Genomic DNA, 23,000 nt, shown 5'->3' on the forward strand with positions numbered 1-23,000 from the left:
CACCTCAGTGTCTGTCTGTGTCCTCCTACTCAGCGATCAGTGCGGAGGCAGAGCGTTCGTTCTATTCTGGTCCCTGAAATGTGAGGTCTTTTCTTCACTGCTCCCTCCAAGACCAGAGTGATTCATCCACACTTGTCTGCAGGCAGAAATGCAAGGGAAAAAAACCCTTCAGTGTAGACTGTCAGTCTGAGTTTCTCACAAAATGGAAATATCTATTATATTGTATTACACACATTATCTTACATGGCTGTCAACGTTTTTGCTTCAGAGCATCCACAAATCAAAAGCATGAAATATTGAAGGCTATGTTTCTTTTTCCCTCTGACACGTCTCCAAATTTTCATTGTCTATCTTTTCCCATCAGAACATTCATGAGTTTGACTGTTTCAGCAAAAAAAAAATTTGGTTGAAGTTGCTGTCTAAGCAGTTCCCAAGTCAAAGGGGTCAGAAACCTTTGTAATCCACACGAAGGTTTCTGTGTGGATTACTAAACAGCAAACTCATTTGCAGCTTAGATAGTGGAAATAATTGTCCCTACAACTAATAAATGGAGTGAAAATGAACAACTGTTCTTGTTGGAAGTCATAATGAGTCAGCAACCATAACTAGTGCAGCACCTTTGTAGTATAGTATAAGGAGTAGTAGTATTGCCTTAAAAGGTATGTAGGGTTTATGATTATTTGATTGTTAAAATGATGTGATTGAATGCTTAGTGGTAAGAACAACTTATGTCCAAGATGAGTTGTGATGTAATATAATGTACATTAAAGAAAAAAGGAAGGTGTCTTTGACTTTTTAAGAAGTGATTATAAAAACGTTCATTACAACACTGTTCCTTAATGCGAATAAAAATGCACTTGTTTTGTTTCTGCCACTGATAAAAAAAACTAACTAAAAAACTTGTATCTGTTATGACTTAAGAGATACTTAAGAGACTTAAGAGATACTATCTCATAAGGTAAGTCTCATGGGGGTTTTTTTTTCATCAGAGTGCCCAAAATGGGTTTCTGTTTATTTGCTATGGTGTAGTAGTGTGAGGTACCATGGTGCTGCAAAACAAAGGAGTCTTTATTTTGCAGCAAACGACAGCTTCTCCACAGGCCACCAGCCCACTAACGGAGAAATTCACCGGTAGACTGTCATGCCCGTCTCTCCTGCATAGTTTGTCTCATGTACAGAACAAATTAGTTACCAGGTTTTTATAATTACCAGATCAAAGGTTTGTTAGTTAAACTTTGCAACTCTTCTTGGAAACTTCAGAAAAGTTTTGTATTTAATGATTTGCAGTGGTGTTAAAAATAGTTTGCTCCCTTCCTGATTTTGTTTTTGTATGTTTGTTACATTTCAGTGTTTCAGAAAACCAAACCAATTTAATATTAGCCAAAGACAGCACAAGTAAGATGTGCTGTCTTTGGCAGCACATCTTACTTGTGCTGTAAGAAAGATGTGCTGCAAGAACATTGCAAATCCAATAAAGGTAAAGCGTAAAGTAAAACGTATTTCACAAATTTTCCATATATTTTGTGTGTTTTGTACACACAAAATATACCTCTCAAACTGTTCTTTACTATAAAATAATCCAAAATGCAATTTTTCCATAGAAAATTATCCCCATATTGCTTGTGTTGTCTTTGACTAATATTTAAAGTGCTTTTTTACAGCTGAAACACTGAAGTGTGGCAAGCATGGCAAAAAAAGAAGAAAAAAATCAGGAAGGGGTCAAGCAATTTTTTACACCACTGTAAATCAATAAAAACAGAAATTCTGTGAAGTTCTCAAGAGTTAGAAAAGTTTAACTAAGATCCTTGTTTGAACTGTATATATAGTCAGGAGAATATACAGCAGAGACAACTACAAGCAGGAACAGTTCAAGATGAAGATTTCTGTGGTTGTATTAACTTGCTTTTTCTTCTATGCATGTGTGTCTGAGACCACAGCTCAGCCAACAGGAGAGGTCGGTGACACAGATGACGGCATCATTCAGAAACCTGGTGGCCAAGACTGTGGCACAGCCGAAGGCCAGAAAACCACTGAGCAACTTTATGTCATCTTAAGAGAGCTAGAAACCAAACTTAGAGACACTCAGACAGAGATGGAGGTCCTGAAGTCACAAGTTCAAGGTAAGAGCAGCAGATTTGGAGTTTCCTCTTTCAGAATTTTTACTAGATAGACATTAAATAAACATTATAATGAACACTTATTTTCATGTTTCCTAAGGCAACAAGGTAGCATTTGGTGCATCCATAAGTGCAGGTAGAAATAGTGAAAATACTGGACCTTTTAATACCCACACCACAGTGATCTACAAAAAGGTCTACTTCAACACAGGATCATTCAACCGGGGAACAGGTAAACCTATCACAGTGATATATTTGATTACGCTTATTGTTTAAATTAGTGTTTACAAATACTGAGAGTATTTTGCTGTACTTACAGAGGTAAAATAAATTATTGCTTTTCATGTAAATTAGTGTGATCATGTTAGGGAGGACCTAAAATAAAAACTATAAAATACATTTGAGATTTAGGGGGGAAAAAAGTAGTAGGGAAAAAAAGAAATTAGAAAACAAAAGGTCAGGGAAAAACTAGTATGAAGAGGTTAAGAAAGTATGCTATACTAAAATTATTAACAATTTTAGCAATGCGTACTGAAATGTTAGTATAGCACACTGACAAAATAGAATTTGTGTGTGGTATGTGGTAAATTACATGTACTTTCATAATCCTTAAGGATTATGATTGCATTTACAATACAAAAAGATTATAAAACAAATGAACAAAGAACGAATTCCAGCAAGTCATTTTAAGGCATTTTTAGCTAAATCTTTTAAAATAGTATCCAATATTACATCATCATTACATTATAAAGTTCAATTAAAAGTAGTTTTTTTGAGGTTGCTCAAACGTCTTACTGCATATGTGTTCAAAAGATCACCAAAGATCACCATAAACATTACTTTTATCGTCCACAGGTATTTTTACAGCTCCTGTCAAAGGAGCCTATTACTTCAGCTTCTCTGGACATAATTTATCATCTAAAGCAATGGGCCTGCAACTGATGAAGAATGGAGAGCAGATGGTCACTGTCTACAACCATGTTGCTGGAAACCGTCATGAGACAGCAACCAATGGGATGACTCTGCAGCTTGAAGTTGGAGACCACGTTTACATGAGACTGTATGAAAACAGCTGGATTTTTGACAATTCAAATGATCATAGTACCTTTATTGGTTATTTATTATTCCCTCTGTAAAGTTCCTGCAAAAGAATTAAGCTAACATACACATGACATAAATTTTATTTCACTGATAATATTTAGTGGTAACACTTACTGATGGGGACAGATATCAGGATAAAAAAAGACGTTGTGTGTGCTATGTCTTAAATGTGAGGTGATCTGATGTATGTAATAAAAATTTTTTTTACAATCATATTCATATTTGACCAATAAAAATCTAATAAAACACAAATTGTTTTCATTGCAAAAACCTGTTTCATTCTTTGAAAATCCATTTGTGGTGAATCTCCTCTAAACTTTTATTCAGTTTTAAACAAGGATGTGAAAACATCATTTTCTCAATTGCCTCAAAAGATGTTAAAAAAGTCTTCAAAACATGGAAAACTCAATAAAAAATATTTGCACAGCATGGATGACAAATGATTCTGAAACACAAAACACCTCTGTCAGTTTTACCAATATGAATGTTTTATTTGAATTATTATTAGTATATTATGCTATAAAAATAAAATTTGATTAATTTATTAAGTGAATAACACAATTAAAGAAAAAAGGGAAATAATAAGGAGAATAAATAACACACCTGATTTTACTCTTGGTAATTTCTCACAACCATAAGATGACAGAATTGGTTTGTCTTCCATTTGGGAAACCCCAATAATATTCATTTTAATCTGTACTTCAGGATCTGTTTTTTCCCCCTTTATCATAAAAGGAATCAGTTTTATCACTTTGTAATTTCAGAGTTTATAGGTCTTGACATATTTCACAGAATGTATTACAAATTGCTTGATATATATTACATTTTTTGAATGATAATGTTAACAAACACTGGACGACAAAGAAAAATAATATTCAGCTTGTTTAAGCTGGACACGAGTAAGAAATTGAAATTGCTTCAGTTGTCAATTTTAGGGTCATGTACTACAGTTTATCAAGAAAAAAAAGAATTAAGAAAAAAGAAAGAATTAAAAAAATAAGAATCAAAATTTGTCTCATCTCTACAAGCCCTTGTTGACTCTTAGCTGCACAAGTCATTTGAACTATCATCATACGATACTGCTATTGATTTCTTTGATCATTTGGAGTAAAAATGATCATTTTGTCATAAGTCCACATCCACATCCTTGTCCTTCCATTGTCCAAAATGCAACATTGTGTTGTGCTCTGGATACATACACTATATAATTGCCAGATGATGGTTCATGAGATGTACCTTTGAGCTACTTGTTGATTGTTGGTCGAGCTAATGTCTCACGCATTAACTTACACTGGAGAAACGTAGGATTCACGTGGGAGAAATTTATCAGTACAGGAGAGATATAGAAAAAAAGTCAAGTGGAAGTGTATAGAAATATGATTGACATATTTTGACAACCTGTTGAATCATTTTGCAGGTTAAGGCTTTATTGATTTTTTTTTTATTATTTCTTGAAAACAGAAAACACGATTTTCACCTGCTCATAATAAAAAATGGAATAAAAGCACAAGAGGAGCTTACAAGAAAAGGATTTAAAAAAAAAAATCTTTAAATCAGATTTTTTTTAATTAAAAAAATATTACCAATAATTTAATAGGTCAAATATGATTTTGAATTTGCTGAAAATGCATAAATCATAGTGTCTCACATTTAAGACACAACATAAACCGATTCTAATTTTGTTCAAAAATATGCCTCTAACAAGAAGTATTTTTACTAAGCATTACTGAAAACAAACTCTAATTCACTTTTGTCCTTTTAGTTTTAATAAAAGATGTTAATTGTTCACAACCCTTACAGAGGAAATAATAAATGACCAATAAAGGTACTATGATCATTTGAATTGTCAAAAATCCAGGTGTTTTCACGCAGTCTCATGTAAACGTGTTCTCCAACTTCAAGCTGCAGAGTCATCCCATTGGTTGCTGTCTCATAACGGTTTCCAGCAACATGGTTGTAGACAGTGACCATCTGCTCTCCATTCTTCATCAGTTGCAGGCCCATTGGTTTAGATGATATATTATGTCCAGAGAAGCTGAAGTAATAGACTCCTTTGACAGGAGCTGTAAAAATGCCTGTGGATGATCAAAGTTATGTTTATGGTGATCTTTTGTGATCTTTGGACTTAAAAACTCTGAACCCCATAAAAAAAACTGTAAGTATTTAAGTGGAAATCATGAAATAATCTAATTGAAACTGAAAAACTTTCTTTTTTTACTCTTTTATCAAACCGTTACCCATCTAGAGAGCACTCGATAATGCATTTTTCAATTGGAGGTGTATGCCATTTATGCCAACATACAGTATATGCAGTGAAAGACACATTTACATTTTGTGACTTAATGATGACATAATATCATATATTATTCTAAAAGTTTGAAGTGAAAAATGCCTCAAAATGATTACTTTTAATTTGATTAAAAAACAACCCTTGTGTTGTAAATGTGATCAGCTTTAATGTAGCATAGAAATTGTTGATCTTTTGTCTGGTACACTTTTTTTTTTATCTCTTTGCAGTTTTTAAAAAGATTGAAGAAATAACAGAGGTCTCTGTCAGAAATTGTTTTTCTCTATAGAATTTTCAGATTTCTTTTTTTTCCTCTTTTAAAGTAGCATAGTAATTGTTGATCTTTTTTCTGGTACACTTTTTTGCTCTTTTTCCAGCTTTTAAAGATTTCTTTTTTTCTTACAAGGTTTTCTTCTACTCAAATGTATTTTGCCTTTTGTAAAAGTTGTATCTTAAGCCTGATCTACATTTAGGTCCTCCTTAACATAATCATACTATTCTACGTGACACACAATAATATGTTAACCTCTTCAAGTTCAAAACTTTATGTCAACTCTCAACAGTATTTGTACACATTAATTTAATTCATAAGCACAGTAAAACGTATTGCTATGATAAGTTTACCTGTTCCCCGGTTGAATGATCCTGTGTTGAAGTAGACCTTTTTGTAGACCAGTATGGTGCCGGTATTAAAAGGTCCTATATTGCCACCTGTACTTATGGATGCGCCAAATGCTACCTTGTTGCCTTAAGAAGAAATATGAAAATAAGTGTTCATTATAAAGTTTATTTAATCTCCATTGTGATAAAATTTACAAAAGTTGAAACTCCAAATTTGCAGTTCTTACCTTGAACTTGTGACTTCAGGACCTCCATCTCTCTCTGCATGTCTCTAAGTTTGGTTTCTAGTTCTCTTAAGCTGACAAAAAGTTGACAGCAGTTTTTCTGGCTTTCGGCTACGCAACAGTCTTGGCCTCCAGGTGACTGAACAATGCCATCATCTCTGTCACTGACCTCTCCTGGCTGAGCTGTGGTTTCAGCCACACGCAAAGACAAGAAAAAGAAAGTTAATGCAGCCACAGAAATCTTCATCTTGAGCTGTTCTTGTATGTATATCTGCCAGTTCTCCTCACTATATATACAGTGCATACAAGGAAGTGGTCTAGTTTTTATAAACTGGGTCACTTCCTAGTTTATATAAAATAGGCCACTAGTTTTATATACTAGTGGCCTAGTTTCTTCAACTAGGCCACTAGTTTTATATAATAGTGGCCTAGTTTTTTGACAAGTTAAGTTATTTTCCTGCCAAAACGTTGCAAACCAATAAAGCAAGTTGCACACAAAGAAAACATACAGTATTTCACAAACTGTCCTGGAAAGTTGCACATAGATAGATAGATAGATAGATAGATAGATAGATAGATAGATAGATAGATAGATAGATAGATAGATAGATAGATAGATAGATAGATAGATAGATAGATAGATAGATAGATAGATAGATAGATGAAATGACTACAAGAAGAAACTATTTTTGTTTGAGTTGTTCAGAGTTCCTTGATAAATGTAGGAAGATTGTTGCATTTCAAGCAGGAGAGATGTATTTTTTCGCTGTCTATTATTTTTGCTAAATACTTCTACTTCTGTCTGCTGCTGACATCTATGGACAGTAAAATGAACAGTTTGTGTTTTAATTGTATTTATTGCAACACATTTTCAACACATAGCAACGTGTTAAACTTTTTTCATTTATGGACAAATCCTAATATTTTCTGTGTTTGTCAGTATTATTAATAACAAATCAGAGAAATCCTATGGTGAGGAGATGAAATGAAGGAAGACTTTGTTCTCTCCTGCTGACACGAGTCCATGTGATTTTGTGGTTTGGCAGTAATTTTTGGAAGTGGTTTAGAGACGGTTTACATCATCTCACTGAGTTTCATCATCTCTCTGTGCAAACGGCTCATGGTTAACCAGACTTACTGTAAATTACCACCACATGATCCTGTTGTCATCTCTGCTCAATTCTGATCACATGGACTCTCTGTGGGCACTTCACCCAAATGTGTGAAATCTTTTCATATCTCCATGTCCTTTCATTTTGCTTCCGTCTCAGTCAAATATTTGTTCTCAAACTGAAGACGACTACAGGACACATTGTCAGAACAACAGTGAGATAACATCCTGTGTCGCGTTCATCCAAGGGAGGACAAGCTGTGACAGTGCATGATAAAGAGGAACCGTTTATCTGTTTCAACATTTTGAAGATCTGAGGTGCATTTACACAGGAAGTGCCCTAACATCCACCCTTCCTTTCCTCTGTGTGCTTCAAAGCAAAACATATTAGCAAGCTGTGGCTGATGGGTTTGCAGGCAGTGAAACGCTGATACAGCACAGATCGCAGGCAGGACGACTCTATATGTTAAAAACGTAAAAGCTGTAGAGAATAAACTGAATGGAAATGTGCTTTTAGCCCTAATGTTCTACTTCATATTCTACTGTAAGCAAAAAATGCTGTTAGATTTCAGGCATATCTCCAGCTCCTATTGTAGACAAATGCCTTTTAAAATATGTATGTTTTAAAAAGACAAAGATTCAAACCTGATGCAAGAGTTTTTCTTCCATGAGTAAGAAAACTAGGACTTGTGCTTGTTGTGCAATTTAGCAAGCCTGTGTTTCCAACTAAGGCAAGTGTCACAAGTTGTTTTTACTGTTGAGAAATACATTGTGTCAGGCAGTAACCCATATTTTTTGTGAGACTGCATAAATCTAAACAGTAATAATAAGAAAAATAGCAAATTGACAACTCAAGAGTATATGTATAAAACACATGCAGAACTTCTTTAGATCATTTTTATAACTAAAATGGGAAGCTAACTCCACCACTTTCACTGGTAATGCCTAAGAATAATTTTTTTATCATTGCTGGTGGTTAACGTGAGGTAGTCTATAGCCAGTAGAAAATCCTTTCTTTAGTATTAAGTTTCTGTCAGAGTTTCACAGGAGGAATGCGACTGATTTAAAAGGGTAAAAGAAAACAATTAAATATTTTCCATTACCTCTTTAACTTAAACAAGTTTTTTGAATGAAGGAAAATCTATATAAACCCGACATTTTTAACATGTCCCTCCCTAAATATTATCAAGATCCACAGACTGCGTTAAGATGTCACCTAATTGGTAACATAGTGAGAATCCCCACTTCAGATGCAAGAATCTGTTGACAGGACAACATGATCGTTTGTGGAAGAGTGGCAAGAAGAAAGACATTGTTGGAAAAAAAGTTTAAAGTTTGACACAAGTCAAGCAGTGGTCTCTGAAGATACAAGGAGGAAAGCGCACTGGTCAAGTGGTCATTCTGAATGCACAATTCCCATTGTGACAATGGAGGTGGTAGCATCATGAGCTACTGTGAGATGTTTTCTTTAGCAGGAATAAGGACGCTGGCGAGGTTTAGCAGGACAATGGATGGAGCTAAATGTTAGCCAATCCCTGAAATATCCTGTTAGAGGCCACAGAAAACTTCAGACCCAAGAAGAGGTTCAGCATCTACGGGGACAAACACAAATATACAGCCAAGGCTACAGTTAAATGGTACGAACTGAAGCACACTCGTCTTTTAGAATGGTTCAGTCAAAAGTCAAGATCTAAATGCTACTAAATATATGCAGCAAAACTCAAAAATTACATTTCCTGTACGGTCACTCTACACTCAATCTTGATTAAACTTCAACTGTTCTGCAACATGGACTGAATTTTCAGTTTCTAGATGAGCAATCCTGGTAGAGACAGTCCCCAACAGGATGTCTCTAGACTTTGTAGAATCACAGCCATGAAATGTGTTTCCACAAAGCATGGGCAGCCCTGCAGCTGGAGGGACACTTTTAGCAGCAGCTAACTGCCCTAGCTGAGGGACGACTGGTTGGAGCGCCGCTCAGCAGCATGAACGGCTGGCTGAACTTGGCTCAGGGCATAAAAAGCCCTCTCTGTTCCCCGCTTCCCAGCCAAGAAAACATATGGTGGGGAGAAGGGGAAGCAGCTCTGACAGGGAATCAAAGGCACTAACCAAACAAGTGGACAAAGATGTTTTTTAAACATGCTGGATGTGATCCTGACCTGAATCTAACCAGTGCCTAAAAGCCTGTTCATCTACTCAATGCAAATAAAGTGAATAAATAGTTCAGCTGTGACCATGAATCTTAATTTTCGCTTTCTTAAAGCCTGCACAACAGACTAAACTGGGACAAAATATAGACGGTTCTTTAAAAGTATTATTTCAAACATTTGTGTCAAGAAGTTAATATGAACCATCTGTAAAAAAATAAATAAATAAATGCTTCAAGTAAATATTGCCATACCAGTGTGCAAGTTTTAAACTATATTCTGCAATAAATAAGTGCCCAAACAGCATCCTGCATCGACTGGGTTTAACCTGGCCGATGTTGATTTTTCTTTGAATTACTACAATTAAAATATTAAAAATGTTGCTGCTTTGATCAGCATAGTAGTTTGAAATCCAACAGCAAATAAAGGAACAAAAAGATGAGATCAGAGCATTGTGTTCCTCACCTAGTTCTAATAAAATAATAAATGCTTCAATTGGTTGATGATTTTATAAGCTGTAAATGGTACGACTAATTGTAATAACAAATAAACGGATTTTTACATCAGTGCCGATCAAGAGAAGATCTGCCAGTTTCCAGTTTTGTGCTGTGTGACTGCATCATCTCTAAATAGAAAGTGTAAATTGCATTTCCAGAATAAAGGCTAAGTAAAAACTAAACACTATAATGGACATATTCAAGTTCAATACTTTAAAATATTTCATATATCAGGAAAAACCAACCAAAGAAGTTTCAGTCGAAGCAGAAGTAATAATTCAAACTGTTGTGCTACAAAACCTGCTGGTTTTTGGTTTTTTTCATCATTGTCTATATAAAAGATAGCACGAGGTTCTCCCCTTTTTAGGATGAATTGAAAAATACAGATCAAATTCATCTACATTTTGACATATAAACTGACTTATTGTTAAAGGTAATAACTATTGTGACCTGCTTTGTTTGATTTTTTTTTTTTAAGTATGGAGGACAACATGTTTGAAGGGTTCAAAAGTTTGCCTCATTCACTTCATATGGGGAATTTGCTTTGTTTTTTTGAAAGTATTTAGAAAAGTAATATTATATAAACACCAGATATTACAGCACAAATCTGCTAAAGGAGCTGAATTGATACAGAGCATTGTATGCAGATGGAGTGTGTGACCGAAGACCTGCAACACAGGATGACAGGAGTGTCAGTAGTTCATACTGCAGTCCTCGAGGGCAGGAGTCCTGCAACATTCAGATGAGTCTCTGCCTCAACTGACCTGCACCACATAATTAGATCATTAGCGGGACCCATTACCTGCGTGAGGAGGTAACTCAGCCGTGCCATTCAGGTGTGCTGGAGTCGAGACACATCCGAAAGTCGGAGAACCGCAGCCCCTCGAGGAACGATGCTTCACAGCACCCACACAGTTAAATGAGGCGAGACACGCACACACCACACACTGTTACGTAAAATGTGTTCTGTATTCCAAGTCTCTCAAACCGACAGGTGGATGGCCAGAAAATATCATCCAAAAAGCAGAAATACAATTACAGTAAGTCAAAAATGTCACTTTTTAGTTAAGAAAAGAAAAAAAAAAATCTACATCATAGATACAAACATGGCTTGCCATTCACTGAACCGAGATCCCAGCAGGTTATCCCGCTTGTTCTTTATGGACTAGTACCTCTGGAAACAGCCTGAATTTGATGTCTGCTTACAAGCTCAGCATCCAGGCTGCAAAATAGCTTTTTTTTCATTATTATTATTATTATTATTATTATTATTTCACTTCGACACCAAATGAAAACCAGAGTGCAGGTTGGAAACCTGTTTTAAAAAGAAAAAAAAAAGTTCTGATTGCCATTAGGACGCACTGCAGAGGAAGTAAGGGCTCATCAGTTGGCACAGTCACAGGAGTTTTTTTTTTTTTTTTTTTAAGCAGGGAAGGCACTTGACATGGGGTCGCAGTGTTTCCCCATGCAGCGACAGCAATGCACCAAGATCCTTGTTTGTGCACACCGAGGAGGAACACAGTCAGCTGGGTGCAAGTTTCAGATAAGAAATTAACAAATCACCAAACCTGCGGATGAGCTAAAGGAGGAGGGAAAAAAACAAGAATGTATTGGCTTGACTCGACTTCAGATGTGGTATCTGAGTGGGCGGTGGGTCTGCGCCTCTTGTGTTTAACTTGACAGTTCGTGTTGGAGCGAGCTGTGCAAGGCTTGAGTGGTGATTTTTAAATGCTTTCCGAGCTCTCCTAAGCAAAATAAAATGAAACAAACAAAAAAATGCAATAAAAGGCGAGCAATCTCTGCTTCTCTACGAGGGAGATCTGACATAAGTAAACCCATCATCACCAACACCACTAATCTCCAAGACAGAAGAACCCGGGCCCGGAAGAAATAACAGTACAGCTGTGAAAAAAAAAAAAAAAAAAAAAGGAGAGAATAAAAAAAAAAAAAACAGGCAGGAAAACACATGACTCTTAGGTTTCACAATTAGACATTCCCACCGAGGCACATTTTCCAGAGAAGTGTGAAATACAAAGCTAGAATAGAAAAACAAAAACAAAATTCCCAAAACATTCAAGTACTTTGTCATGTAAACACTTTCCAGACTATGATACATAATAGACTGTTGTCGATTTTTGTTCTTGTGCAACAATAAGACAACAGTGTGAGGAGTGAGGAAACTTTTAGAAAAAAAAAAAAAGAAAGAAGAAAGCCTGCAGGTCAACTTCTTGAAGCTCTGAACTCAGCCCCAGGTTTCTGCACGTCTCTCTGGCTCCTTCAGAGCAGGACACACGAGCAGCACCGGTCGCCTCCGCTGGGAACGCTGGAATAGTTCATCTGTCTCACTATTTCTGCGAACAGCTCGTCCACCGAGATTTTATTTTTGGCTGAGGTCTCCATGAAGGGGCAGCTCCAGTCCTGGGCCAGCGCCTTGCCTTCCCCGGAAGACACCTCCCGCTCCCCCTCCAGGTCCACCTTGTTCCCCACCAGGATCATGGGCACCCTCTCGTACCTCTTCACCCGGATGATCTGGTCCCTCATGGGCTTGATGTCCTGGAAGCTCTGCTGGTTCACCAGGCTGTAGACCAGGATGAAGCCCTGGCCGTTCTTGATGTACAGATCCCGCATGGAGGCGAACTGCTCGGTCCCGGCCGTGTCCAGGATCTCCAGCACCGACGGGGACGAGTCCACCTCGATCTCCTTCCTGTAGAAATCCTCTATTGTGGGGTCGTACTTCTCGATGAAGGAGCCCGTCACGAATTGGACCGTCAGCGCCGATTTACCGACTCCGCCCGAGCCCAAAACGACCACTTTGTACTCCCTCATGGTTAAAGGAGGGGTGTCGGCGGCGGTGGGGGGAGAGAAGAGGAAAAGCAATACACCTCCCTTTTCCTAGACGAAGGCTCCTCTCGCTCCCTCTGTCTATCCCGATGTTTTCAAATCGAGCAGGCTGCGAAGGCTGCGAAGGCTGCTCCCCTCGTCGCTCGGGTGGCCGTCAAAATCGCACGCCGGCGAATCCTCCGAGGCTGCGGCAGCGCGGTGAGGGCCGCTGGGGAGCAGATCCGAGGAGAGCGACCGCCCCTGGACATCAGCGTGGGGAATTAAAGCGCATTTTGATCGCGCTGTGTTGTGCAACGGTGCGGGGAAAAAGCGTGATCGCGTCTCTGTTCTTGCATGGCGTTTCCTGCCCACATCCTCAGCGCGTCAAAAAAAAAAAAAGAAAAAAAAAGCCGAGGCTCAGTTCTGTTTTCTTAAAGGAGCCGTCACCCGGGCACCCCCTCCCTTCCTCCGCTCCCTCAGTCGCAGCAGCGGGTCTGATGACAGACTGGGCTGGGCAGAGCCCACCACGGAAGCCCCTCAGCTGTAGCTACGCGCTTTTGGCCGTGTGAACTAACGAGGCCTGCCATTTTGTCAATAATCAATTTCCAATGTCTGGTTCTGGTTACGAGGACTCAGCTCAAAATTCTTCATTCACGCCGCTGGTAGAAAATGTTTTTGTATTCTAAAAATTTTAGTTTCTGAGACGAGAAGAGGCAGCCACCTCTACAAGATAACTAAACAACGAAAACACCAGTCTGGTTTTATTTCTACTTTAATCAAAAAGTGGCATGCCAAACTTTACTCAATTATCGATGAAAAAATCGTTATTGGGTTGAAAGGTCACCCTGCCACCACCCTAATTATCAGCTCCCTTTATATGTTCTTTATCAGATTCAAGTTTGCGAGTCTAGTTCACTAGTTAGAAGAAACATGTAGGTGAAAATTAAAATGTGATGCACAAATGTGTGAAGCTGATGCACAGTGCCGGTTTTCTGCCACACATTTAGGCCAAAATGTTATTCTCATGTCTCAACATGTTTGTTGAGTTTTCTCTAGTTTCCTACAGGAAGATGAAAATGAAAACTTTGCCAAAATAACAAATTGAAAGCTGTAAATGAAGCTCTTTTAATGCTGTTAAGGTCATGAGGGCTGTAAGTAAAAAGTAATCTTAACCAGTGTCAAAACACCAAGCTTAACACGCTTCTACTTCCTTTTTATCCTTTTTATCTAAACCAGTTCAGAAAAATCTGAAAAACCTAAGCTAGCCTAGGTTTTAAATTGTCAAAATGTACAGGAAAATGAAAAGGAACAAGGACGGCTCAACATAAGAACGAGACAATGCAAGACTAGGATTATGCGTGAAAATATTGGGACTAATAAATCTGAAAGCAAACAAAACAAAGACTATGAAATCAAAATAACACCTATAATATGGACACAATCTACTCCAGAATTGACACAGTGCTTTTCAGTCCAGAAACAATACTTATTGATATCATTTAAAATTATTTATCATTAAATGCCTTCAAATCCAGCTGATATATCTATAAAATAGTTTTGCTCTAAACTTTTCTGCTCTCAGCCAGTTAGAATTACTAAAATTAGCACAACACCTTCACGCTGATTTTACACCAAAAACATTTTTATCTTTGAGACACAGTACCCTTCTCTTTCCTGAACAACGTCATGGCTTGACGTCTCCATGATGCCGATACGTCCCTACTTATTTGCCTATAATTTTTCAACAGATGAAGGCAAGTCCTTCATGCACCTGGAAATTGTACCCATCCAATTTTACTTTATTTTGAGTCTTTTTTTTTTTTATCACATAAGAAAGCAGTATGACTGAGGTCATCAGGTCAGTCTCCGTTTAACAGATGTTGCAATCAGAAGCTTGCAAAGCCATGACACCATCACGTTGGCTTTCTTAAATGGTTACTGTGTGGTAATATACAGTAATACTTGTGTAAGCGTGATTTAAAATAAGTTATTAAATATGCATTTTAAATTCACTCTTTATTATTGAAATTTGTAGGTCACTTTTGTGGTAGTACTGTACATTGTGTTAAGAAAAACTCAAATTAGCCTTTTTTTCCCCTCATAGTCTGATTATTAAATTAGATTAAACCTTTCTTGTTTTACGTCAGTTAGGATTATCAAAGCTATCTGGATTTGATAATTCACAGAATAATAAAGAGTGAATTTAAAATGCAAATAAAATGCCTACAAATTTCAAATATATATACTTTTTTTTTTTCACCCTGAATCTTAAAGCCTCCACCTCTATGTAGCAAGACCTAAATTAACCTCCAAGATCAAAAACACAAAGAGACAAAGTTGCATGAGCAAATCAAATAGTTTTATTCAGATTTTTTTGTTGTTGTTTTCATCCATACAGCAAGAGTCAAATATGGCAACAATAAAATGAGCATAAACAAATCTGGAGACAGAATAGTACATCATCATGTGACAGCTGTTAGCAAATACATAACTGGTGTCTGCGCTTACAAGTAAAAAGCAGTCAAAAGCGAACATGTGCACCCAGCAGGGAAGAAGAAAGACATTGGTTGCAGCCAGAAGACTTGAAAAGTCTTGTATTATTTTTTTTTGAGAAAATGGTGCTTTGGTTGTGTAGCGACTATACAAAGCAGCCTCAAGTTAGAAACATATTGACACTGACTTTTACATTCATTTAAAAGAGGAATTTGCCAAATATGCATTTGGTATGACGAGCCTTCGCCTGCTGAGTGCACAGCTAAGAAAAGCAAGAACAACTGCTTGTGAGTTAGTGGGGACTGTAATTCTCTATCTGAACATATCTGAGGTGGACAAGTGCTAATATGTTATTATTTTTTTTAAATAACTTGTTTGCTTGGAAATACTTGAGTAAGATGACTTGTTTTTAAAAGTATTATTTCTCCACACTGTAGATGTTATCTACAGTATGTATGATTTCAGAAACAAAAGAACTAATTATTATTTTTTTTTAGGTTTTGTGGATCTCAAAGTGCCGTCTGTCCTTATATATCTACACAGCTTCTTTTGTTTACATGCAATCAAATCAAACTATAATAGAAGATATTTTTTACTTTTTATAGATTCAGTTATCTACTGTACCATGGGACACTGCTTGTCCGGTAAATGAGTATATGGACCTTAATGGATATGTCATCATATCAGAGGCATAGAGTTAGCATGACACGGGGAAATCCACTCCCCTGCAACATTCCCTGGCATTACGAGCCACCTATAAAATAAGCGCATAGCTTTCTCTGAATGCATTGGCCAAGAAACTAGTGCCCTTCTTTGCAAGCGAATTTTAGCTGGTCTTCTGATTTAAGAATTTTAAATTAATCTAACAAAATTCCTTATAATTATAGATCATTTTTCTTTTTATTCAAAATAATATCTCATTATGATACACGTTTTTTTTTTTCTCTGTTTATTTTACTATATACAGAAGTGCAAAAAGTTAACCTTCGTCCCTTAGGTTAGAACTCATTATCTGCAGCATGTCCGACTCTTCCCCAGCGGGGGGGCAAAAGTCTCGGCTTTCCTCACTCCAAATCTCAACAAACATCAACATCAATCTCACTGCTCGTTTTGGCCTGACATTCAGGGCAAACTTAATATTCAAACAAAACTACATATCTCTTTGAAATGGATACAGTAGAAAATAATTTTTTTCCTCTCTCAAACATGGACAATCCACTTTTTTTTTTTTCAATACAATATAGTATTTTCAAACATGACATTGACATGTTACAAGGAAAATCGGAACTTTTCCGACAATCGTCTCATTCCTTGTATCAAAAAGTTTCTCATCAATAAAATTAACTGACAAATACAACAACAAATGAGAAAGACATCCAGCTATATGAATGAAGTGAGTATTTAAACACATTATCCTCTATATGGTTTGAAAAAGTTATGAATGTCATACTATCTTAACATCTACAACGGCTATATGAATGTTGTCAAGTAATAATATAGTAAGGCAAAAAAAAGGAAAAAGTCTAAAACTACATGCCTCAAATAGATTCAAATTCTTAAGTAGTACATAACACATAAATTCAATGAAATTTAGGAGAGTAATTGTTTCAGAAAGAGAGACAAACAACAACAACAAAAAAGGATCAAAAGCGGCTTGTGTGAAGTATAAAACTCGATGGTGTTTTTTTTTTTACCTGCATGGTGATTGAAAGGACATTTGATTGGGTACAGACCCATAAATTGTGATCTAAGGCTTTGTTAGGTACATAACATTGGTAAAAACACAGCACACGCTTCTGTGAAGACCTAAGAGGGAAATAATCGTACGACACGAACATGGAGGAAAGATAATTAACATATTTCCTTATCTGTTTAATCCTCGACCTAGATGTGAGTAAGACTTAAGAGCAAATCTGTGCTTTGGTTTCATAGTGAGATCAACAAAAGCTTCATATTTTACTTGAAATGCAAGTAGCACTCTATAGTAAAAATGACAAGCTGAAACAGAGTGAACCAAGAAACTGAAGTGCACGAATGGCTTGTAATGACCTACAAGACCTTTGGGCCTGTTGTTTTTAAAAGTGGCTCAAAAGTGCTTCTTGGAGACACGTTTTTAGAGCTGCTCCTGTTTAAAAAGGAAGGGAATAAAGTAACAGAACACTAATTAAAGCTACTCCCTCTACTTCCCCAGGCTTTAGAGTCGACGGACTTGATTAACAAATTATCCTGACAAATAAAACTGGTTCATTAAAGGAGGCGTGACGGATTTTTAGAAAAACACTCTCCATTTTTGATAAAAAACAAAACAAAAAATTAAACCCCACTTTCAAACCTAATGAAATCTAAAAAAAGAAGATTAAAATAATAATAATAATAATAATAAAAAACACTCAGAATGGAGATTCTAAAAGAAAACAATACAAAAAGAGCCATACAAAAGTTTTACCTTCGGTAAACAAATAACACTGCTGAGATAACACTCTGGTTTTAGCTGTATGGCCTTGATGGCACATGACAAGGTGAGAAAAGCTAGCCTGGCTGTGCTTTCAAGGTACACAGGTATGTTGGTTTACCCAGAACATTCATATGTCCAAGACCCTCATTTCAACATCTAGTTTCACTAGTAGCCGTAAAACACAATACTGTACATGCCCAATGCATTTGGCAGAGAGAAGAAAAAAAATAAAAATTGATAATATCATTGTGCCTTTCAGATTTCAATTAAATTCAAGGTGCATATTTGCATTCCACTTGTAAACTATAAAATATGGCTATTGATTAAAAATAAAGCTGAAAAAAGAAACAATAAAGAGGAAGGAAAACTCTTGGTCTGTTAACGTACCAGCACTAGATGTTGTCATGTGGCAACAACGCCCTTAATCTTCTGTGCATGCAGTTATGATAACAAGTAGAGCAAACTGAGTGGTATGATTCAGTTAGACACAGAGGTGTTACGCGATTGTTTCCATCAACTCATCCTCTTCTTCTCGGCTGGACGTCGATTTTGACGGCGAATTCTTCTGGATATTGATATGTGGGAAGATGGCACAGATCGTGTGTTGTACCCTTGACACATGTGACGAGTCCCTCATTGTGGACAGGCTAAGAGATGGCTGACCCTCCTTGTCCCATTGCTTGACATTCTGAAGGTTATGTACATAAAGGCTTAACTCTTTTGGCTTGGACGGTGCCAGCACACATTCATTTGATCTGTAAGAGAGGATGGATGTCACTTAAGAACGTTTAGGGAATAGAGTAAATGGAGTGTCCTGCAAAGGTTTTTATGTCACTTGAACTTTTTAGCATTTTGTCACCCTACAACCAAAAACGTCAGTGTATTTTACTGAAATTGTATGTGGTAAAAACAAAAAGCCCCACAGTGTTGCTTAATTGCAAAGTGGAAGGAAAACAAGTCATGGTTTTCAATGTTTATCTTACAAATAACAAAAAAAGGTGACAAGTATTAGTAATCAGCTCCACCTAGTCAGCATTTGACAGAACCTCATTTTGTTCTAATTAAAGCTATAAGTAGTTTAGATCAAAAAGTTTAATTTTGATTAAAAAAATTTATTTGACTAAATCCTCTATTACACCATGTCTCCAACCTGGCTTCATCCAGGATGTCTTTCTTCTTGCCACTTTTCCATGAAGACTCTCACACAGTTAGCATTGACTTCTATCCTACTGAATGTTCTCGTTAGTTTAGGCCGTACTCTTCTTTTTTTGAATGTAGACTGAACAGTGTAGTTCAAAGTTTTGAAACTCCACAACTTCCTCCCTCACCATTTATACTGATACCTGTGGACTCTATTTAGTGATTAGATGTAGTGTGAAGGCAATTTGTGCACATGATTTTGTTTAAAGTTATCAGAGTAAGTCATCATAATTCCAGTTCACAAACATGACTTTTGTGATAGTCTATCACATAAAATCCAAATAAAATGCACTGGAGTTTGAGGTTGTTATGGTGGAACAGCAATAACTAAAGTGGAACATCCTAAAGAGTATGAATGCTACTGTAAAACACTATATTAACCAATACTCTACAGCCATGGAGTTGAAACCAGAGCTAAAGCGAGTCACACAACAAAGCCTAAAGCCCTTTAATGAACAGACAGAATAGAAGCACTGAAATAGAAACTCACTGTTCTTAAGAGGAACTACATTTGAGTCAAGTACTTGTGACTACTCAGATGATCTGCAGATATTATTGGAATCTGGTGACAGAAAACAGAGATCATATGAAGCATGTCAAATCGAAAACACACAAAGTGAGCATTGGCCTGTAAACAAACAGATCAGTGCAATGTAACCACATCCTCTCTCTATAAGATGAGCTCGCTGCTGAAAGGAGACAAAGTTAAGAAGACAGGACAAGCTTATTGCTACATTCGGGGGCACAATTGATGCAAGTTTGTCATACCAAGGACAAATAGTTCAATCAAGACACACTAGCAGGAGGGTAAGAGGGTGACTTAAAGGAAGTGTGAGATGAGGGAGGGTTGGATGGGAAGCTCTCAGTTAGGTGGCTTTCCCCATGCAAATCTAAGTCCTCCATGTTGTTGACCTCCACACCTCAATCAGATGCGGAAAACATGTAATAATGCATGGCATGTCGACTGATTCTTAATTCTTTTGCCAAACACTTTTATTCAGTATAATTCACCTCTAGCAAACTTTCAATCAGAATGTTGCAACATTGCAATACTGCTTTTTAACTAAAAAAAAAAAAAGGGATAGATAGTCCAGCGTTTAAACACAAAGATAATGGTACAGCTTTGCTTTATGTGCTGGAAGCGGCTGCAAAAAAAATAACAAAAAACAAAAGTAAGCCAAGCACCAGAGGGGCACAGACAGTGACTGTTGCACAAGCTGTGCAAAAAGGCTCTCAAAAATTTAGAAAAACAAAAATTAAACAGATGAAAAAAAAGAGAACTACCTCATACATACCAATTGCATGTATTCGTTGGTAGTCAACTTTGATAAGGAAGAGTCCTCAAAGGTGGAAAGGACAAAAATCAAGGTTACAATGAGGACACAGAGTAAATACACATCAGATACTTTAAGGAAAAAAAAAATTATTATGCTTATAGTTAACTAATATAGCCAAAAGAAACGCTTTGTCATAATGTGTTAAGACATTAAATATGGCATGTTGGACAAGTGTAGGCCAACAAGAGGGAGTACTGCTTTCTACCCAACCCACCGATTAAAAGACACAAGCATTCCAACTCTATCAATGTGCACAGATAGATAGATAGATAGATAGATAGATAGATAGATAGATAGATAGATAGATAGATAGATAGATAGATAGATAGATAGATAGATAGATAGATAGATAGATAGATAGATAGATAGATAGTGGTAGAGGTGCAAACCTGATTGGTGGAGGCAGTTGCGAAGGGAACGCTTGTGGCAGATGTGGTGGCTGCAGACACAGTGGCTGGAGTACCACCGTGCATCATGGGAACTTTTTTTTTGGAGGGAAAATCATGTAAGCATAAATACACAGAGGAGCAGAGGAGCCACATACAAACCAGGCAAATAAAAAGAAGGAAAATGTGAGCGGGGGTAAGGGGTAGTAGGGCTAGGCCCAAGTGGGTTTCGATTTAACTAGTTCCCCTGACTTCTCTCTGCCAAGACTTGAATGCATATTTGAGTATATTGTTACAATTGAAGTGTTTCAATTGTGCTTTATTTTCTTGGCCCACATAACTTTAAAAGTTCACTTAAAATTTATTGTTGCATGATGCTTAATAATATAGTAACTACAGCAGAGGAGATGAAGGGGCCAGTTATAATTGAACTCCCTTAGTATTCTTTAGGTATAAAAAGTGGGTCAATCAAGTTAGAACGGCCAAAAAAGGTTCTTAACAAGCAGGAAGTCGACTGTTCAAGCAGTTTATGAGCACACAGGGGAACTGTGTAACAAAGCATAGGTCGGTTTAACCACTACTGAATTCAGCTGATAAACAAAATTCTGTTTCACACCATTCGTTTTTCATTCTGTGGACTTATGTTTCAGGTCTGAACTCGCGTCTTTACTCAGCTAAAACAGCGACTCTCGGGTCACCAAAATCAACATTGAGGTCTAATTCTAACAAATAATTTTTATTGGACAATTTGATTTTGATGACCAGTGACTCAAAGACACCAGGTTACAGAAAAGGAAAAAAAACAAAAAACAACTGAAGAAGGAAAAGCTGGAACCTACCAACGCTGGCTGCAGGTGTCATGCACAATATTGAGCCTGCCCATCATGCAGTGCAACAGGAAGTGGATTGGGTAGGGAAGAGAAATCAAAACAGCCCATCACAAGATTCGTTAGAGGGAAGGGAGAGATAACGTGGGAGAAAAAGTTAATATTTCTCAAACACAGACATCAGTGACTGGAGAAGGTGCAGAGGTGACTGAGACTTTTGTCTGCAGGGTAGTGTAAGAGTTTGTAATTTGCTAAGCATAATAGGAGGAGAATCATTATAATCATTGAACATCAAATACACATTCCAGCATTGAGCCCAAAGCAAAGTCCCAGAATCATGGTTTGACCCCATCCCATGGACTATTACACAGTTTGATATCTTTTATGGTAGTTAATTTCGTATTTAGTTAAAATTGTTACACTAAATTCTACAGATAGATATTCACAGTTTAATTAAAGTAATTAGTCAGAAGAAAGAGATTAAAATCCCATCTTAATTCATAGGGGCCATGAAGTGCCATACAAAACATAAAACATGTATTTAGGCCCTTCCTCTTGAACTACAATACAAGACACATGCAGTGACTTGCACAAATTTAAATTTCTATTGATCTTTAAGACATTCTGTCACATTACAACAATATATATATTGCAAGGCCTAGCTTGCATTTGTATTCCCCTCAGCATGTTACAGCCACAACCATCTTTTGTGACAGAGATGGTGCGTTTAGGGATAGGTTCTCCAACTCCAGTGCTTGACAGCCACTGTCCTGCAACCTTTAGATTTCTATTTTACCACCAAATTTGAAGATTTCATCAAACCTTAATCACATTTTTATTTATATAATGTGCTGAAAGCCTTGCATTAGTTTTTTGTCCCACTTAATTAATCATTACACCCCATACGCAAAAATATATATATACCGTACATATTGCTGAGGTATATCGTTCTAAGGTGACAAAATGTGAAAAAAAATTCAAGTGCTACAAAAACTTTTACAATGCATGAATCTATGTTGGTTCAAAGTGGAAGTTGTTGTTTACTCAGTTCTGTAAATTTCTCCTGTCTGATGAAATAGCTGAACTGTTTATGACCAAACTGAGCTGTGTTGCAATCTATCACCCTGCCAAACCCCAGCCAAGCAAAGAAGCCAGGTTAGACTGATCCACCATCCACTGGCTGATTGCTTCGGGAGCCATACCTGATGGGAGGAAAGCAGCTTGCTGCTGAAACTGCATGCTGGCCAGGGCTTGTTGGTACTGAAGCATGCCAGTGTTAAACATGGCTGTGGCCCCGTTGGCCTTCTCCAGAGCCGCCCGCTTTGGGAGGGGAGCCATGACACTAGGGGTGATGCCCTGCCCATCCACATGGAGGGA

General features: G+C 37.1%; 4 protein-coding genes across 20 annotated transcripts in view; 1 reads left to right on the top strand and 3 right to left on the bottom strand.

Annotated features, from left to right (window-relative positions):
- The first annotated feature begins 1,625 nt into the window (after positions 1–1,625).
- Positions 1,626–3,482, top strand: LOC116721231 (cerebellin-4-like). Its single transcript, XM_032564837.1, has 3 exons — positions 1,626–2,120; positions 2,218–2,349; positions 2,973–3,482. Exons 1-3 carry the CDS (start codon positions 1,874–1,876, stop codon positions 3,251–3,253), a joined length of 660 nt encoding a protein of 219 aa, XP_032420728.1. The 5' UTR covers positions 1,626–1,873; the 3' UTR covers positions 3,254–3,482.
- A 1,272-nt stretch (positions 3,483–4,754) lies between these two features.
- LOC116721235 (cerebellin-4-like) lies at positions 4,755–11,051 on the bottom strand. The gene is made up of 4 exons (XM_032564845.1): positions 10,908–11,051; positions 6,354–6,533; positions 6,130–6,252; positions 4,755–5,293 (listed from the first exon to the last, which is right to left on the bottom strand). Exons 2-4 carry the CDS (start codon positions 6,391–6,393, stop codon positions 5,013–5,015), a joined length of 444 nt encoding a protein of 147 aa, XP_032420736.1. The 5' UTR covers positions 6,394–6,533; positions 10,908–11,051; the 3' UTR covers positions 4,755–5,012.
- On the bottom strand, positions 11,051–13,318 carry LOC116721233 (ras-related protein Rap-2b-like). Its single transcript, XM_032564841.1, has one exon. The coding sequence runs from the start codon at positions 12,929–12,931 to the stop codon at positions 12,383–12,385; it is 549 nt and encodes a 182-aa protein (XP_032420732.1). The 5' UTR covers positions 12,932–13,318; the 3' UTR covers positions 11,051–12,382.
- Positions 13,319–15,262: 1,944 nt separating this feature from the next.
- mbnl1 (muscleblind-like splicing regulator 1) overlaps positions 15,263–23,000 on the bottom strand; it is a 45,571-nt gene continuing 37,833 nt past the window's right edge. For 7 of the 17 annotated variants that reach the window (XM_032564812.1, XM_032564815.1, XM_032564811.1 and 4 more), the window contains 6 exons: positions 22,826–22,979; positions 21,636–21,671; positions 20,800–20,891; positions 20,369–20,413; positions 19,564–19,635; positions 15,263–18,628 (listed from right to left, as the gene is read on the bottom strand). In XM_032564812.1, coding sequence (XP_032420703.1) covers positions 19,579–19,635; positions 20,369–20,413; positions 20,800–20,891; positions 21,636–21,671; positions 22,826–22,979 — 384 coding nt within the window. In that variant the 3' untranslated portion in view covers positions 15,263–18,628; positions 19,564–19,578. The remainder of the gene's footprint in view (positions 18,629–19,563; positions 19,636–20,368; positions 20,414–20,799; positions 20,892–21,635; positions 21,672–22,825; positions 22,980–23,000) is intronic. The other 10 variants (XM_032564819.1, XM_032564824.1, XM_032564820.1 and 7 more) reach the window with 6 other exon arrangements.

The sequence above is a fragment of the Xiphophorus hellerii genome, chromosome 6 (assembly GCF_003331165.1).
Source record: "Xiphophorus hellerii strain 12219 chromosome 6, Xiphophorus_hellerii-4.1, whole genome shotgun sequence".
NCBI lineage: Eukaryota > Metazoa > Chordata > Actinopteri > Cyprinodontiformes > Poeciliidae > Xiphophorus > Xiphophorus hellerii.

What these genes read in the sequence shown, in the direction of transcription:
- LOC116721231 (XM_032564837.1), top strand. Translation starts at nt 1,874, where the DNA reads ATGAAGATTTCTGTGGTTGTATTAACTTGCTTTTTCTTCTATGCATGT. An exon ending in CCTGAAGTCACAAGTTCAAG is followed by an intron (nt 2,121 to 2,217) that starts GTAAGAGCAGCA and finishes ATGTTTCCTAAG; the next exon opens with GCAACAAGGTAGCATTTGGT. An exon ending in ATCATTCAACCGGGGAACAG is followed by an intron (nt 2,350 to 2,972) that starts GTAAACCTATCA and finishes TATCGTCCACAG; the next exon opens with GTATTTTTACAGCTCCTGTC.
- LOC116721235 (XM_032564845.1), bottom strand. Translation starts at nt 6,393, where the DNA reads ATGCAGAGAGAGATGGAGGTCCTGAAGTCACAAGTTCAAG. An exon ending in CCTGAAGTCACAAGTTCAAG is followed by an intron (nt 6,253 to 6,353) that starts GTAAGAACTGCA and finishes TTTCTTCTTAAG; the next exon opens with GCAACAAGGTAGCATTTGGC. An exon ending in ATCATTCAACCGGGGAACAG is followed by an intron (nt 5,294 to 6,129) that starts GTAAACTTATCA and finishes GATCATCCACAG; the next exon opens with GCATTTTTACAGCTCCTGTC.
- LOC116721233 (XM_032564841.1), bottom strand. Translation starts at nt 12,931, where the DNA reads ATGAGGGAGTACAAAGTGGTCGTTTTGGGCTCGGGCGGAGTCGGTAAA.